At 39.9% G+C, this 16,500-nt stretch overlaps 1 protein-coding gene across 9 annotated transcripts in view; it reads left to right on the forward strand.

Annotated features, from left to right (window-relative positions):
* LOC125153524 (zinc finger protein 585A) overlaps positions 1-16,500 on the forward strand; it is a 64,651-nt gene that overhangs the window by 46,603 nt on the left and 1,548 nt on the right. For 5 of the 9 annotated variants that reach the window (XM_047836746.1, XM_047836741.1, XM_047836745.1 and 2 more), the window contains 3 exons: positions 926-1,052; positions 1,312-1,404; positions 3,137-9,839. In XM_047836746.1, coding sequence (XP_047692702.1) covers positions 926-1,052; positions 1,312-1,404; positions 3,137-5,472 — 2,556 coding nt within the window. In that variant the 3' untranslated portion in view covers positions 5,473-9,839. Of the gene's footprint in view, positions 1-908; positions 1,053-1,311; positions 1,405-3,136; positions 9,840-16,500 lie in introns of those variants that run through there. The other 4 variants (XR_007147500.1, XM_047836748.1, XM_047836747.1 and 1 more) reach the window with 4 other exon arrangements.

The following is a 16,500-nucleotide window of genomic DNA, read 5'->3' on the forward strand; positions in this document are numbered from 1 at the left end:
TCATATTTCAACTTAAATTCAACTAATACAAACTCACTGCCCCATGTCGAATACACTTTTTCCTTTTTTGGGTCCTCAGTGTGTTGTTCCATTTGAGAGATTTACTTTTTGACACTTAAGTGAACTTGTGTCTATTTTTTCCCTTCTTTTAAATCTTAGGTCTTTTAAGTTGCTGGAAGATTAGAAACATAAATAATCCATTTCTTTGTTTTTAGGACTAGCATAATGGCTGGTCCTAAATTGCTCAGAAACTGTATCATAGGTCATTCATCCACTTGCTAGAAGACTAAGAGAGAGCCTATTCTTCAGTTTTGAAAAATAAGTAATTGACTGGCTGTAGTATAGAATAAATAGCAGAAATTCCTTCTTAGATTTCTTTCTCCCACAAAATGATTGTGTAAAACTAGATATTTTAATATGCACCCTGAATGAAATACCATTTTTTAAAAGTTTCTGTACTACACAGGTGTAAGCATTTATCAGAACTTCAAATGGTACATTGTGGATTTGTACATTTCATGGTGTGAAAATTTTACCTTAAAAAAGGTAGACAAACATTATACTCTAGTTAAATGATTTGCATTCTGATGTATTTAGGATGAAGTGTACTGGCATCTACACTTTACTCTGAACTGAATAAAAATGAGATGGATTGATGATAAAAGGATGGATGAATGTATGATAAAACAAATAGAGCAAAATGTTAATGATGGATTCTAAGTGGTTGGGAAACAGGTTTTCACTCTACAAATTCTTTTAAATTTTCTGTATGTTCAAAATTTTCCATAATAAAATGTTAGGGAAATGGGAGGTGAGTTTTTAAAAAGAGGAAATAAATTAATAACAACAAAACCCACATTCCATATTCTAGTCTCCATCCCCCAAAGCTAACTATTCATATTGAACAGGAAATGTGCCCTTACAGGGATCGGTGTCCTTCAGGGATGTGGCTGTAGATTTCAGCAGAGAGGAGTGGCAGCATCTAGACCTTGCTCAGAGAAACTTGTACCGGGATGTGATGTTGGAGACCTACAGTCACCTGCTTTCAGTAGGTAAGCACAGTTACTCAGATCCACAGTGAGAGTATTTCTGTTCTCAGTTGCTGAATGCTGTGAGATATCTGAAGTATGTAATGTTTTTGACTTTGATTTGTCTAGGGTTCTTTATCCCCTTGGGCATTCTGAACATTACTCTGTTCCAAGAAATAAATGGTTACATTCCTGAAGAACAAAACTTCATTGAACAAGACTATTGATTACATTTTGAAACACAATTAGCTGGATCCAGTCTTTTATCATTTCTCATAAACAGGGTATGAAGTTCCCCAACCAGAAGTTTTCATGTTGGAGCAAGGAAAGGAGCCCTGGGCATTGCAGGGTGAGAGCCCACATCAGAGCTGTTCAGGTGAGTGTGCATGACCAGACAGGTGGGAGAAAGGGGAGCTCTCAGCTGTCTTGAAAAAGACTGGCATCTTTAAAATGCTATTAAGATGACTGTTTTGGAAGGTTCTAATTTTTTTGTTCTAATTTACTGCTTGAGGACCCTTGACATTGGCCTCTCAAATAACTAAATGCTTTCATCATTTCTAACCATCTTCTTTGGCTTTTTGGAGTCTGGATCACATGCTAATCTGCCTCGTTAAGGATTTTTTTCTTTCTTTCTGTCTTCCCCATTGTCTATGATTCTTTATGCATTCAGGCATTCATGGATCTGCTTTCTTTCAAACTTACTATATGTCACACTCCCGTTCCCATAGTCCTCTATCATTTCTTTTTTTCTACTATGGGATGCTTCAGAATATTATGTCCATCCAGGCTCTCTTCCTATTTTCTCCATAGGCACTGACATAAGATTTCTTATTTCCTTGTTCCCCATGTCTTTCACCCAACTGATGACTTGGGGGTTAATTGTCACTTAACCTTTAGAAGTACTTTTCTGCTATTTCCTTCCAATATTGGTTGATGTTACACTAACTGGGGTCTCTCTGCCTCATTGCCTGATTTTTGTAATTGCTTTATTTCTGTACTTCACGTGATGAAATTTGAGTTTAATTGTGGTCCTCATTCAGGACACACTGTCATTATCAGTCTGGGTAAAGATTCTCTATGACTGCAGTTTCACTTTTTATGGTTTTGATTACCCACAGTCAGCCATGGTCTGAAAATATTAAATGGGAAATTCCAGAAATAAACAGTTTATAAGCTTTAAATTGTGTGCCTTACTGAGTAGCTTTGTGAAATCTTATGCCATCCCACTCCATCCTGCCCACGAGTTGAATCATCCCTTTGTCCGGCATATCCACGCTGTATATACTACCTGACCACTAGTCACTTAGTAGCCTTCTCGTTTGTCAGATTGACTGTCATGATATTGCAGTGCTTCTGTTCAAGTAACCCTTATTTTACTTAACAGTGGCCCCAGAGCAAAAGAGTAGTAATGGTGGCAGTTGTGGTATGCCAAAGAGAAGCCATAAAGTGCTTCCTTTAAGTGAAAAGCTAAAACGTTCTTCACTGAATAAGAAAAAAAATCAGGTTTGGTACCTCTGAGGATTCAGACAGACATCCACTGAGTGTCTTGGAACGTGTCCCCTTCCGATAAGGGAAGGGACTCCTGTATTTTGTTTTTTGATTTATTCCCATTTCTTTCTTTTCCCCACACCCATCTCACTTCTCACTGTAGGCAACTGTTTTATGTGATGGAAACATATTTTTTAATTCGTGCATATTCTTTTAAAATTTAAAGTGACTTGGGGTATGTATTATTATATAAATGTTACTGTGCTATATAGCTTGGGTTTTGCCTTACTTTTTCTACTTCTGTCCATGGTGGATTATGTTCATAAAGTTTATTTCCTCTAACCATTTGATTGTATCCCAGAATGTTCCTATCACCACTGTTACCCGCCTCCTCCTCAAATGAGTCACCCTCACCCTTTTCTCTGTGTTCAACTTGGATGATCCATATGACCCTCCCCTCTAGCCTCTGCTAGCTGCTCTTTCAGCTAAACCATCATTCTCCTCTGTGAAGGAGAGTTTAGATTGCAGACTTCACAGCAGAGAATCCATGAAAAAGCTTCTTTTCTACATTGAGAAGGAAGGTGATGCTACAAGTGATATTTTGTTGTATTTCATTCTAGAAGAATTGTGGCAGATTGATGACCAGACAGAAAGCTATCAGCAAAGAGAAAACAAATCTTTAAGCGATGTTGTTTTCATCAAGAAAATACTGACTGCAAAGAAGGATTATGAATATAAGGACATTAGAAAAATAATCCATGTGAGCCAAAACATTCTTTCCCCCAAAAGAGCCCCTCAGTGTGATTCATTTGGAAATGCTTTGAAGCATAATTTAGATTTACACAGTCATTATAGAAACAGTGCATCAAAGAACATGAATAAGATTACTGAATATGGTAAAATTTCTTCCTCTACTGACCCTGAGTGTTCTCCAACAGGAGAGAAGTTATGGGACCATAATCAATGTGGAAATATCCTCAGCTATAAACAAGCACCCTCTCAACATCAAAAAATTCATACTGGGGAGAAATCTTACGAATATGCTGAATTTGGAAAGATCTTCACCCAGAAGTCACAGCTCAGGGTACATATGAAAGTTCATACAGGAGAAAAACTCTATGTGTGCATTGACTGTGGGAAAGCTTTTGTAAAGAAGCCAGAATTCATTACACATCAGAGAACCCATACTAGAGAGAAGCCCTATAAGTGCAGTGAATGTGGAAAAGCTTTTTTCCAAGTATCTTCTCTCTTAAGGCATCAAAGAATTCATACTGGAGAAAAACTTTATGAATGCAGTGAATGTGGAAAAGGCTTCTCTTACAACTCTGATCTCAGTATACACCAGAAAATTCATACTGGAGAGAGACACCATGAATGCAGTGATTGTGGCAAAGCATTTACACAAAAGTCCACGCTCAAGATGCATCAGAAGATTCACACAGGTGAGAGATCTTATATATGTATTGAATGTGGACAGGCCTTCATACAGAAGACACACTTGATTGCACACCGAAGAATCCATACTGGAGAAAAACCATATGAATGCAATAACTGTGGGAAGTCCTTCATTTCTAAGTCACAACTCCAGGTACATCAACGAATTCACACAAGAATGAAACCCTTTATATATACTGAATATGGGAAGATCTTCAACAATAGTTCCAATCTCATTACACATAAGAAAGTTCAAATTAGAGAGAAATCGTCCATATGTACTGAATGTGGTAAGGCCTTTACGTACAGGTCAGAACTGATTATACATCAGAGAATTCACACTGGGGAAAAACCTTATGAATGCAGTGATTGTGGAAAAGCCTTTACTCAGAAGTCAGCACTCACAGTGCATCAGAGAATTCATACAGGAGAAAAATCTTACGTATGCATGAAATGTGGACTAGCCTTTATCCAGAAGGCTCACTTGATTGCACATCAAATAATTCATACTGGAGAGAAACCTTATAAATGTGGCCACTGTGGGAAATCCTTTACTTCCAAGTCACAACTCCATGTACATAAACGAATTCACACAGGAGAGAAGCCTTATATGTGCGCTAAATGTGGGAAGGCATTCACCAACAGGTCAAATCTCATTACACATCAGAAAACTCATACAGGGGAGAAATCCTATATATGTCCTAAATGTGGAAAGGCCTTCACACAAAGGTCAGATTTGATTACACACCAGAGAATTCATACTGGAGAAAAACCTTATGAATGTGGTACCTGTGGAAAAGCCTTTACCCAAAAGTCACACCTCAATATACACCAGAAAATTCATACCGGAGAAAGACAGTATGAATGCCATGAATGTGGGAAAGCCTTCAACCAGAAATCAATACTTATTGTGCATCAGAAAATTCATACAGGAGAGAAACCTTATGTATGCGGTGAGTGTGGTAGAGCTTTCATCCGGAAGTCAAACTTCATTACTCATCAGAGGATTCATACTGGAGAGAAACCTTATGAATGCAGTGATTGTGGGAAATCCTTCACGTCCAAATCTCAGCTCCTGGTGCATCAACCAATTCACACAGGAGAAAAACCGTATGTGTGTGCTGTGTGTGGGAAAGCCTTTAGTGGCAGATCAAATCTCAGTAAACACCAAAAAACCCACACAGGAGAAAAGCCCTACATCTGTTCTGAATGTGGGAAGACCTTCAGACAGAAGTCAGAGTTGATTATACATCATAGAATCCACACTGGAGAGAAGCCTTATGAATGCAGTGACTGTGGCAAATCTTTCACTAAGAAATCACAACTCCAAGTGCATCAGCGAATTCACACAGGAGAAAAGCCTTATGTATGTGCTGAGTGTGGGAAGGCTTTCACAGACAGGTCAAATTTGAATAAACATCAGACAACACACACTGGAGACAAACCCTATAAGTGTGTAGTCTGTGGGAAAGGCTTCGTCCAGAAATCTGTGCTCAATGTCCATCAGAGTATTCACACTTGAGAAGAACAGTGTGAGAAAACCTCAGTGAGATCAGGTCTGATTGTATATCATTAAATTTGTTAGCAGAAAAATATGCATATTATAAGTAGAAATACCCCATCAAAGTGTCTCACATTATTGTAAAGAATAGGGCCCTGAATGAAGGGGGCCCTTCCCACATTAACACCACCTTCATTAAACCTTGAAGCGTTCATACTAGGAAAATTGATAGAAGGCTTCTCATAAAAATATGATGGGACATTGTTATCAGATTCTGCATAGGAGAGGTTATATTAAGTCATGTTAATGATAATCCTGTTTACTGTGGAATAGGCAGGTTACCAACAGGTTGAATGGTACAACTACATAATGTATATGATAGTGACAGATCCTAAGTTCTGTGAGATGTTTGCTGCAGAACACACTATCTAACACTGTTTGGGGTGTTTTCTCATTCTTCTGCTGAATCTAACATGGTTGTGTGTGTCCGGTCCCCCATTGAGTATTTCCATCAAGAAAGAGATAACTCAGTAAAAAAGTTCTTTATGTATGCAGACACAAACCTCCGAGTGTATGTTGACCCATTATCCTCTAGCATCATGACTGGTAACCCCACCCCTTATCATCTCTACCACTAAAGTGTATTTGACCCTCATTAGTTCCTAGAATATTGTCTTCTGACACCCACATAATTGCATTAGTGCTAAATACTAATGTCTGTTGACTGCCATTATCTCATTTAGCTCCCCACATAGTGTTTTGTGAACCTCCACTACCCTCAGGAAAGCTTCTGAAAAGAATTTTCAGGTCATTTTGGTCAACTTTTCATCTCCATCTCCCTTTTGCTGTCATAGTTCTTCCAGCTTATTTGTCTGCCTTAATGCCCTGACATTTATAATAATAACAAATTAGAAACTCATATTAAAACACACCTCAACATTTGTTCAAGTCTTCTCTGTGTCCCATCTTTATGCCATGGACTCCACAAGCACCTTCTCCCCGTGTGCCTCAAACACATCAGTTCAGGTCCTGCCTCAGAGCCTTTGCATCTACAGCACTTATATCTGTGTGGTTAGCTCCTTCATGTCTTCCAATGGCACCTCTTCACAGAGGCTTTCCCTGTGCTTTCCTGCCTGGTTTAAAATTTTGACCCTCTCCCCTCTATCCTTTATCCTTCTCCATAGCACTTATTGCCACGATGCCCTGTATATTTTACTTGTCTCTGGCTCCTACGTTAGAATGTTTTTCTGTTTTGTTCACCACTGTGAACCTTGACCCGTGCCTGACAACAACAGACATTCCATGAATGCACACTGTGAAGTGTTGACCCTGCTCATCACAACTTTCCTTTAATCTTTTCTGTATTGCAGCATACGATGCTGCAATGGGGAGAACCAGCTTGCCTAAAACACCAGGCTTTTTCAGCTTGTTTTTACCTGGCCTCTGCCTCCCTTCCCCAAAGCTGAAACATTATTATAAACCTTTTTGCCTGATGCCAGCCAATTTAAAGAAGGGAAAACTGAGACAGGAAATCCCACATAGATGCTTGGTGTTCAGGATTTCCTACCATGATTGTGAAATTCGCAGCTCCAAATACCCCACCCCAGACCCTCATCTACAGACCCACTCCTCATGTCCCGACAGGACCACAGCTCTAATAGTATGAAGAGGCTGAGAGCAAACAGGGCAGACCTTCCTGGGAAGTTAGGTGTCTGACCCAAGACTGGCAGCAGTGGTCTCTCAAATGCAGGCAGAGGGTCTGACTGAACACTCAGCTGTTGGGCAGCCAAATTGGAAAGAGCAGAATGGTTCCTCCAGGTCAGTCCACTGGTAACAACTGGGAGTGGCAAGTAATGGGGTTGTGCAAGGTGCTGTTGCCTTTGTGAACAACAGCATTGTGGTTGAGGATGGGGACAGAACCTTGTCAGGGGGCAAGGCTGGGAATACTCCTGAACCCTCTCACCCAAATTTGGTAGTGCCATTACTCCACCTTGGATCGATGTCTGATCCATCCCTAACTCCCTTCATCTCACTATTTGACAGTATCTGATGATCCACCATACTCTTATTCCTATCTTAGAACAACGTATGGTAGGTGATCCACTGCTAACCCCCTTTATCTCATTCGGTACTGTATCTGGGGCTTCACTAAATGTCTTGCAACCCACCATTATGCCTCAATTTATGGCAGTGTTTGCTGACCCCCTCAAGAGAGTGTCTGAAGGACACCACCCCCCCCCCCACTTCTTACCCCACTGCAGCACAGTATTTGTACACCCATTATCCCTCTTTCACTCAGTACTACGTTTATCACCCCTCCTTAATTCCAGGAAATAGTGTCCTGGAGATGTCATTACCTCCTCCACAACTAACCTCCAGCATGATGTCTGTCACTTCACTTGTGACAAAGCCTAGTAATCTCCATATTCCCCATTTATTCCCACTTTTCACGTAAGTCTAACTGATGACCACTTCCTACAATCTGCAGAATAGGAAACTGTGATATACCCCACCTAATCCAACTATTAATAATATCTTCTGATACTTTTACTACACTTCTAGTAGGATGCTTTGTGATCCCCCTTCATTACTTGTCCATTGCAACAATGGTGACTAATGATCTCCCATTTCCCCATCTAGCAGTGTTTGTAACTGTCCCCAACCCAGCATGTGGTGATGCCCTCAATACCTTCTCTGAACACTGGTGTCATTAACCTGCTTCCCTCCACACAAGTAAGGGCAATGACTGATAATGCACCATAAACTCCACATTATCCATCTGCATTTTGGAGCCTCCACTATCCCCCTCTATAGTACCTACATTAATAACCAGCAAAAAGTCTGCTGATGTCCATTACCTATTAAAAGTGTCTGTGAACCTTCCATTAAACCTTCCATTAAGTCCTGGTAGTTTGCTTTTCCCCATTGGTCTCCACTAACATAATGCTGGTTCCCCATTGCCCATAGTGCTTCATGAGGCCCCTGTGTGGCTACTGCCAAGTTCTCCAGCATTGCTTCTCCACATCCCCACTGTTTACATGGACGAGAAACCTGGAAGAGAGAGAAGGGATGAGGATGAGGTCCTTGCCTCATAGTAGGCCCCTCTGGGGAATTAGTGACCCAGAGTGGGCTGGGGAGGATCTGAGGGGCCCCGGAGACCACCAGCTGGGATTCCCATGATGCAACCAGAATAGAGAAGGCTGTGGATATGGATTCAAATCCTGGTGCCAACACTGATCTGCTGAGGATTCTGGGCCAGTCCAGCAAAACTTCCCCCTGAGCCTCAATTGCCTCACCTGTAAAATGGAATTATTGAGAATGAAGTGACTTAATCAGGGCTGAATAAGGGAGCAGGGCTAGTGGTTACCAATTAGGGTATCCTGTTGTTAATATCATTACTATTTATAAATGGACACAGCATCTGACCAACATCCGCATGACGGTGCCCAAACCTCACAGAGGGAAACATGTTATTTTTTTTGTCAATTAATTCAAATTATTTCTCTTTTATATGTATTATGATATTATAGTACTGAGATATTTTTAAAGTCAGATTTATTGAGGTGTGGATAATCACCCTTTTTAGTGTAGAATTCTGAGAGTTTTGACAAATGACAATTATGTAATTAACACCACAGTCAAGACAGAGAACATTTCCTTCACTCCCCAGCATTCCTTCCTATCCCTTTTTAGGCAGTCCCCCTACTTCAGCCTCTTGCAGTCACTAATTTGATCTGTTTCTGGTCTCTATAGTTTTGCCTTTTCCACGGTGTTACAGAAATATATGGGTATCTGTATGTACATATGTATGTATCCTTTTGAGTCTGACATCTTTCATTTTGTGATGTATTTGAGATTCATCCACATGGTTGTATGAGATACAGGTGAAAATAAGCTGATGATAAGATGCTCAACATCATTAGTCAGGAAAATGCAAATTAAGACCGTGATGAGATACTACTACACACTTAGAATGGCTTAAAATAATTTTTTTTAAATAGTACCAAAAGTTGTCATGGATGCAGAGCGATGGACACTTTAATGCATTACTGTTGGGAAGGTAAAATGATATATCCACTCTGGACAAAAATTTGGCAGGTTCTTATAAAATTAACCATATACCATATACTATGAACCAGCAGTTCTGCTCCTCAGTATTTAACCTAGAGAAATGAAAAATTATATATGGACTCAAATGTTGACAGAAACTATATTCACTTGCCAAAAGATTGGAAACAACCCAAATGTAGTGGGTGAATAATTCAATAAATTGTAGGACATACAATGAGATACTACTTACACATAAGAAGGAATAATTTATTGACACAAGTTACAATATGGATGAATCTCAAAAAGTATGTTTTACCATGTGATAATTTAAATTATATTTGATAAAAGATTATTAGATATTAGATTATAAATATATGTTTGTATAATTTTATATGTGCATATTACTATTATAGTAATGTATATTTACAATATATAGCACATTATATTTATTATATATTAAAATGTTTATTTATATAATATCTAATATGTATGATTACTGAATTATGTAACTTTTATATCAGACTTTCACACTTCAGTTATTTATATTTTTACATGTTTACATTTAATGTTTATAGTGTAAAGTTATAACTATAATAAAAGGGGCATACGGTCTGGAGAGCCTGCAGTTGTAGCTGGTCAGCATTTTTATTATTTGTCAGCAGCTCAAGCATCAAGAAACCTTGTTCCACTTTGGACCTTTGCTCAGCTGTGTTCTCTGAGAGTACTCTGCTTCCCCAATGCCCATGCTGCAGCTTGCTGTCTTTTTCTATTCTTTGGAGAACCCCCTGCCACCACCATCTCCACCATTATATGTGGAGTAATATATAACACTTCTTGGGATCACTATTTTGTACTATATTTGTATTGCAAGTACCACTATCTGACCTGATATTAAATGTTTCTGGTTTGGGTTTATCATTCCCCCCTCCCCACTGGACTGTCAACCTCATGATGCCCAGGCTTTGTCTTCTTCCAACTGTGTTCAGGGCACCCAGCACAGCACTAGCACAAAGTAGACACTCAGTATAAGTTTAAGTGGAAAAATGAATGATAGTAATAACATCAAGGTTGACCACGTGCCCCACACTGAGTGAGCTAAACTCCAGGGGTAGGGGATGAGGAAGGGAGGGTGGGTTGGTTACAGTCCCCTAATTCAAGATTTGATGCCCCTCCCCACACTTCAGTACACCTAAGCCCTAACCCTTTCTCACCCAACCACCCCATCCTTCCCGTCCCCAGTGTATCTGACTTGCATCCTTCCCCAGTATCCACAAGGTCAGTGCTGTCTCCGTACTCAGTTTCCTGGTTGCTGTGGGCAGGCCGTGTAAAGTGGGGAGGGACAACAGTGGGGAACCAACAGGCAGGGAACCATTCTGTCCTCATCCACCCCAGAACTTCTGTATCCCATCATTCCATGTGGTCTGCCCTCCATGAGGTCTACCTCCTCCACCAGAGGAACCACCAGTGGGTATGAAACCCTGAGGACAAGAGGAATGTGGCAGGGCTGAGGTTTCCCAGCCCCAAGCACATTGCTGGACAATAAACATGACACAATGTGGCAGGTGTTGACATTTATGGCAAGGTTGGGTTAAAGCCATGATTGTCGGGGTGCCCGGGAGGCTCAGTCGTTTAACTGTCCGACTTCGGCTCAGGTCATGATCTCACTATTCATTGGTTTGAGGCCCGCATCAGGCTCTGCTGACAGCTGAAAGCCTGGAGCCTGCTTTGGATACTGTGTCTCCCTCTCTGCTCCTCCTCTGCTTGTGCTCTGTCTCTCAATAAATGTTAAAAAAAAAAAAAAAAAAAGCCATAATTGTCATGGGCACTTGCCTTAATGGCAGGATAGGCTGAGCACTCCAGCCTCAGCCATCAATTGGGACTACTGGTGCTGGTGTGGCTGTTACCTATATTATACCCTACCCCACCCCACCCTACTTCCCATGCCATACATCATACCATACCATAACCATACCATACACTTACTAACCATTTTACATAATTCTATAACTATATTAATTATATTATTGTACTGAAGTATAATTAACATAATTTAGAAAAGCTCTGTCATTATTTGTACTATGCCTGTAATTGTTAAGATACCATGTTTAATACCAACTCTGATGCTAAGAAGTCCTGTATCCCTTCCGCCTTCTGCCACCTTCAGGTGGCAGCGATGTTTGCATTATATTTACACCATAGTGCTACCTCTAGAAGTGACGTTTTCCCCCCTCTGTCAAATGAGCTCTATTAGATTACTCCCTTAGTGATATTATAATTGTACTATTTTAATATTTATTATAATAGCATTGCTATTAAAACAAAAATTGGTGTTTCCATCCGTGAAATGGGACAATGTAATCACCACTTTAATACAATCATTTGAATTACATTAAGGTTATGACTATAATTGGGGTGCTTGGCTGGCTCGGTTGGTAGAGCATGTGACTCTTGATCTTGGGGTTGTGAATTCCAGCTCCATAGTGGGCATAGGAATTACTTTTTTTTTTTTTTTTTAATTTTTTTCTTTTTTCAACGTTTATTTATTTTTGGGACAGAGAGAGACAGAGCATGAACGGGGGAGGGTCAGAGAGAGAGGGAGACACAGAATCGGAAACAGGCTCCAGGCTCTGAGCCATCAGCCCAGAGCCCGACGCGGGGCTCGAACTCACGGACCGCGAGATCGTGACCTGGCTGAAGTCGGACGCTTAACCGACTGCGCCACCCAGGCGCCCCTAGGAATTACTTTTTAAAAAGCTTATGACTATAATTAATGTCAATTCTGAAAACCTATGGTGTGTTCCATTACACTCTGGAAAATGGCATGTTTATAATGCATCCCTGACTACATTATTAATTGCTATGTAACAAGCTACTCAAAACTTAATGACTTAAAACAACAATAAATATTTATTCTCTCAGTTTCTGAGGGCCAGAAATTTGGGAACACCTTAGCTAGGTGGTTCTGGCTTAGGAACTCTCAAGGGGTTAAGTCACACTGTCAGGAATGATGACAATTTTATAAACCATAGGGAAATAGTCCACATATTACAAGGTCTCTGTGAGGTTTAAATGACAGAACCCAGTACACAGTACTATTAGTGATTGATGATGATGGTGATGATTTATTAAGTGAGTGCACCAGTCCCTGTTCTAGGCACTTTAAATCTATAATAAATCCATCCACACAACAATGCTTAAGATGGGCTCATTATTCCCATTTCATAGATGAAGAATGTGAGTTGTAGAGAAGTAAAGTGTCATGGACTCTGGGTCTGGAGTTCTCGCTTGTCCAGCAGGACAGCAGACTCAGGATTGAAATGTGAGAGGCTAATGTCTGGGAGGAGACAAGAGCCTCGAGTAAGAGTTCTTGCTCCGTTTTTATTGGGATCAGAAGGCTTACAAGTGTGATGGACGTGCACAAAGAGACAATGAAACCATGAACATTAACTCATGGGTGTGAGGGAAAGGGGGTTTTGAAGATACGCAGTGTTAGGGGTTTGGATCAATACAAAACAAAATCCTGGCACCAACATCCTTGCACCGGGCAGATGGTTTCTTCATTTATTTTACAGCAGGCATGAGGCGCCACCTCTGTTTACCTAAACTGGCCTAGGGGACAAGAAAGACTGAACATGCTACCTCAAGGTCAACAAGGCATGTTTCTTTTGCTAATTAGCTCCATTCTGGGCAATTTCACCCTGCTGCGGGTCTATAGCCTTGTTTACCGATTTGCCTATGTTGATCCTTCCTTCCTGTGAACGCAGCTTTCTGCTATTGTACTAAATTGGAGGGTGCTTCCACCCTGAATACCTAATCTTGTTTACCTAATCTTGGATGTTTTCATCCTGAGATTTCCTATTCCTCTACCTTTGTCCTATACTGGGGGCCTTTGCCCTGTTTACCTAATCTTGTTTACCCAATCTTTGGTGTGTTCATCCTGTGGCTTTCTAATTCTTTATGCCTTGTTAACCTATCGGTGCAACCTCAGGGAATTCCTAAATTTATTCCCCACAGTAAAGGAACTTGCTCAAGATAGAAAGCTAGTAAATAGTATAGGGGGATTCAAGCCCAAGCCCATTGGCTGCAAGATCCATTATATTAATCCCCTTGGAATGCTGCCCCTTAAAAGTCATCGTTAGTATAATCACTTACAATTTGAATTCTAGTATATACAACTATAGTTAAGGCGTGGTTGTAATACTTCTCTCTGAATAGGCTGGTTATTCCTATACCCCCACTGCACCCCAAGAAATAGTACATCATTAACATCATTATTATCTTAATATTATAAATGGTGTAAGCCTGGGGGATTCCTAAACTTATCCCCCACACTTTACAAAGAGGAGTCACAAGTATTCACACCCTGGAGAGAATGTAGTTATATACTGACCCATCATTCCTGAAGGAGGGAAGGCAGAAGGTCAGGGTCAGAAGCAGTTAAGAGATTAAGGGTGACACAAACTGGAAAATGGCATCAACCTCCCATCACCAGAAGCCTCCTGAGACTGTTTTGTTGACACAACATGGTAATGAATGGCTTAATGACATTAGTGATTATGATCACACCAGTTCTAGAAGCTGTTGAGAAGAAAGGACATTTTCTGTTTCTTATGCTAGAAAGTAGTAGGAAGGCCTAGAATTATTAAACTTGAAACACAGAAATTGCATAGTGAGTGCTGACTGCAAAGGGAGCTCCCTAAGATACTTAAACTGTGGACAGGGATGAAGGGGATGCACACAGAAAGAATTATACTGGGGTTCTCTAGGATGTTTGTTGTTGTTTTTAATTATTATAGCTGAGTACATTGATATTGGGCCTCACTACTCATATCTAAATTATCTGGATGATTTTTTAATATATAGATTTCTGGGCCCCACCACCAGTTTCTGTTCTAGCATATGTGAGCTGGGGACCAAGAATCTAAATTTCTCACAGGTTCTCAGGTGATGGTGATACTGTTGGTAGTCAAGTCACACTGTGAGCAACAAAGACCTAGAGAGGTCAGTGGTTCACTCAAAAGCATAGAGCTTAGTTAAAGGTAGATGGCAACTAAAGCCAGCAAGTATGAGTCTAGAAACTAAGGGATATCTAAGAGAGAGGATGGGTGGCAAAAGTTCAACAAATATCCTCCTGTTAGAGGCCTGGTAAGATTGATCCAAGGAATCTCTCCTTGTCCCCCAGACAACTCAATGAAGTTGAAGAACATGTCTGGGGCAATCAGTCTTTAGTGGTTAGGAGGGCACTGGAAGGAAACCTAGTTGTATTAAAAATGAGATGTTGGACTGCCTAGAAGTGGATAAATGTGATGAAAACCATGACTATGCTTAGAAGAGACAGATGTAAATCTCTGTAAGCCTGGATTAAGCAACAGTTTCTTAGATGACATTTAAGCACAAACAAAAAAAAGGAAATTAGACTTTACCAAAATTAAATACTTTTGTGAGTCTAAGGACGTTATCAGGAAGATGCAAAGACAATCCACAGAATGGGGACAATATTTTCAGATCATCTCTCTGATAGGAGTCTAGTATCCAGGACATATAAAGAACACTTAGACAGTAAAAAGACAACTCAATCTCAAGCAAAGAATTTGAAGACATTTCTTCAAAGGAGACATACAAATGAGCAATAGCCCATGGAAAAATGCCCAACATCATTAAAGAAATGCAAATCAAAACCACAACAAAATACTATCTTGTTCCCATTAGGATAGCCATTTTTAAAAAATGGGAAATAGTGGAGTGCCTGGGTAGCTCAGTCAGTTAGGCATCCAACTCTTGATCTCACAACTTGTGAGTTTGAGCCCTGCATCAGGCTCTGTGCTGACAGTGCGGAGCCTGCTTGGGATTCTCTCTCCCTCTCTCTCTCCCCCTCCCCCACACTCTCTGTCTCTCTCAAAAATAAATAAACTTTTTTAAAAATGGAAAATAGTAAGTTTTAGTGAAGTTGTGAAAAAAATTGGAACCCTCACAGATTGCTGACATAGATTTCATATACCTGTTGGCCATTTTTATGTCTTCTTTGCAGAAATGTGTATTCAAATCTTTAGCCCATTTTTACATAGAGGTACTCAGTGGATTTTGTTTATTGTCTTGCTATTAAGTTGTAGGAATTTCTTATATATTTTAGAAATTAACTCCTTATCTGATGTGGTTTGCAGTTATCTGATATTTTCTTCTAGTCCACAGGTTGCTTTTCACTGTGTTATTTCCTTTGCTGTGCAGAAGCTTTTTAATTTGATGCAGTCTCACTGGTCTGTTTTTGCTTTGGTTGCCTCTGCTTTTGGTGTTGTACCCATGCTGTAAAGCTTTTCCTCTATGATTTCCAGGAATTTTATAGTTTCAGAACTTACATTTAAGTTTTTAATCCATTTTGGGTTGATTTTTATGTATGGTATAATACACAGATCCAATTTCATTCTTATGTAGGTGGAGATCCAGCTTTCCTAACGTAACAATTTGTTAGAGACTGTCCTTTTCCCATTGTGTATTCTTGCCATCCTTGCTGAAGATCAATTGATCTTGTACGTGTGGATTTAGTTCTGGGCTCCCTGTTCTGATCCATTGGTCTATAAGGTCTGTCTATATGTCTGTCTTTTTACCAGACCATAATGTTTTAATTACTAAGGCTTTGAAATACATTTTGAAATTAGGAAGTGTAATGCCTCAGTTTTGTTCTTCTTTCCCAAGATAGTCTTGGTTATTTGGAGACTGTTTCCATGTGAGTTTTAGAATTCTATTGTAAGAAAGTAGCCCAGTCTCATTCCTTTGTATGTAAAAAATTTCCCAGCACCATTCATTGAAGAGACTATCCTTTCCGCCATTGTATTTTCTTGGCTCCTATGTTGTAAATTAATTGACCATCTACATGTAGGTTTATTTCTGGGTTCTCTATTCTGTTCCATTGAACTGTATGTCTGTTTTTATGCCAGTACCATATACAGTTTTGATTACTATAGCTGTGTAATATAGTTTGAAATCAGGAAGTGTGATGCCTAT

This window comes from Prionailurus viverrinus, chromosome E2 (assembly GCF_022837055.1).
Source record: "Prionailurus viverrinus isolate Anna chromosome E2, UM_Priviv_1.0, whole genome shotgun sequence".
Lineage (NCBI taxonomy): Eukaryota > Metazoa > Chordata > Mammalia > Carnivora > Felidae > Prionailurus > Prionailurus viverrinus.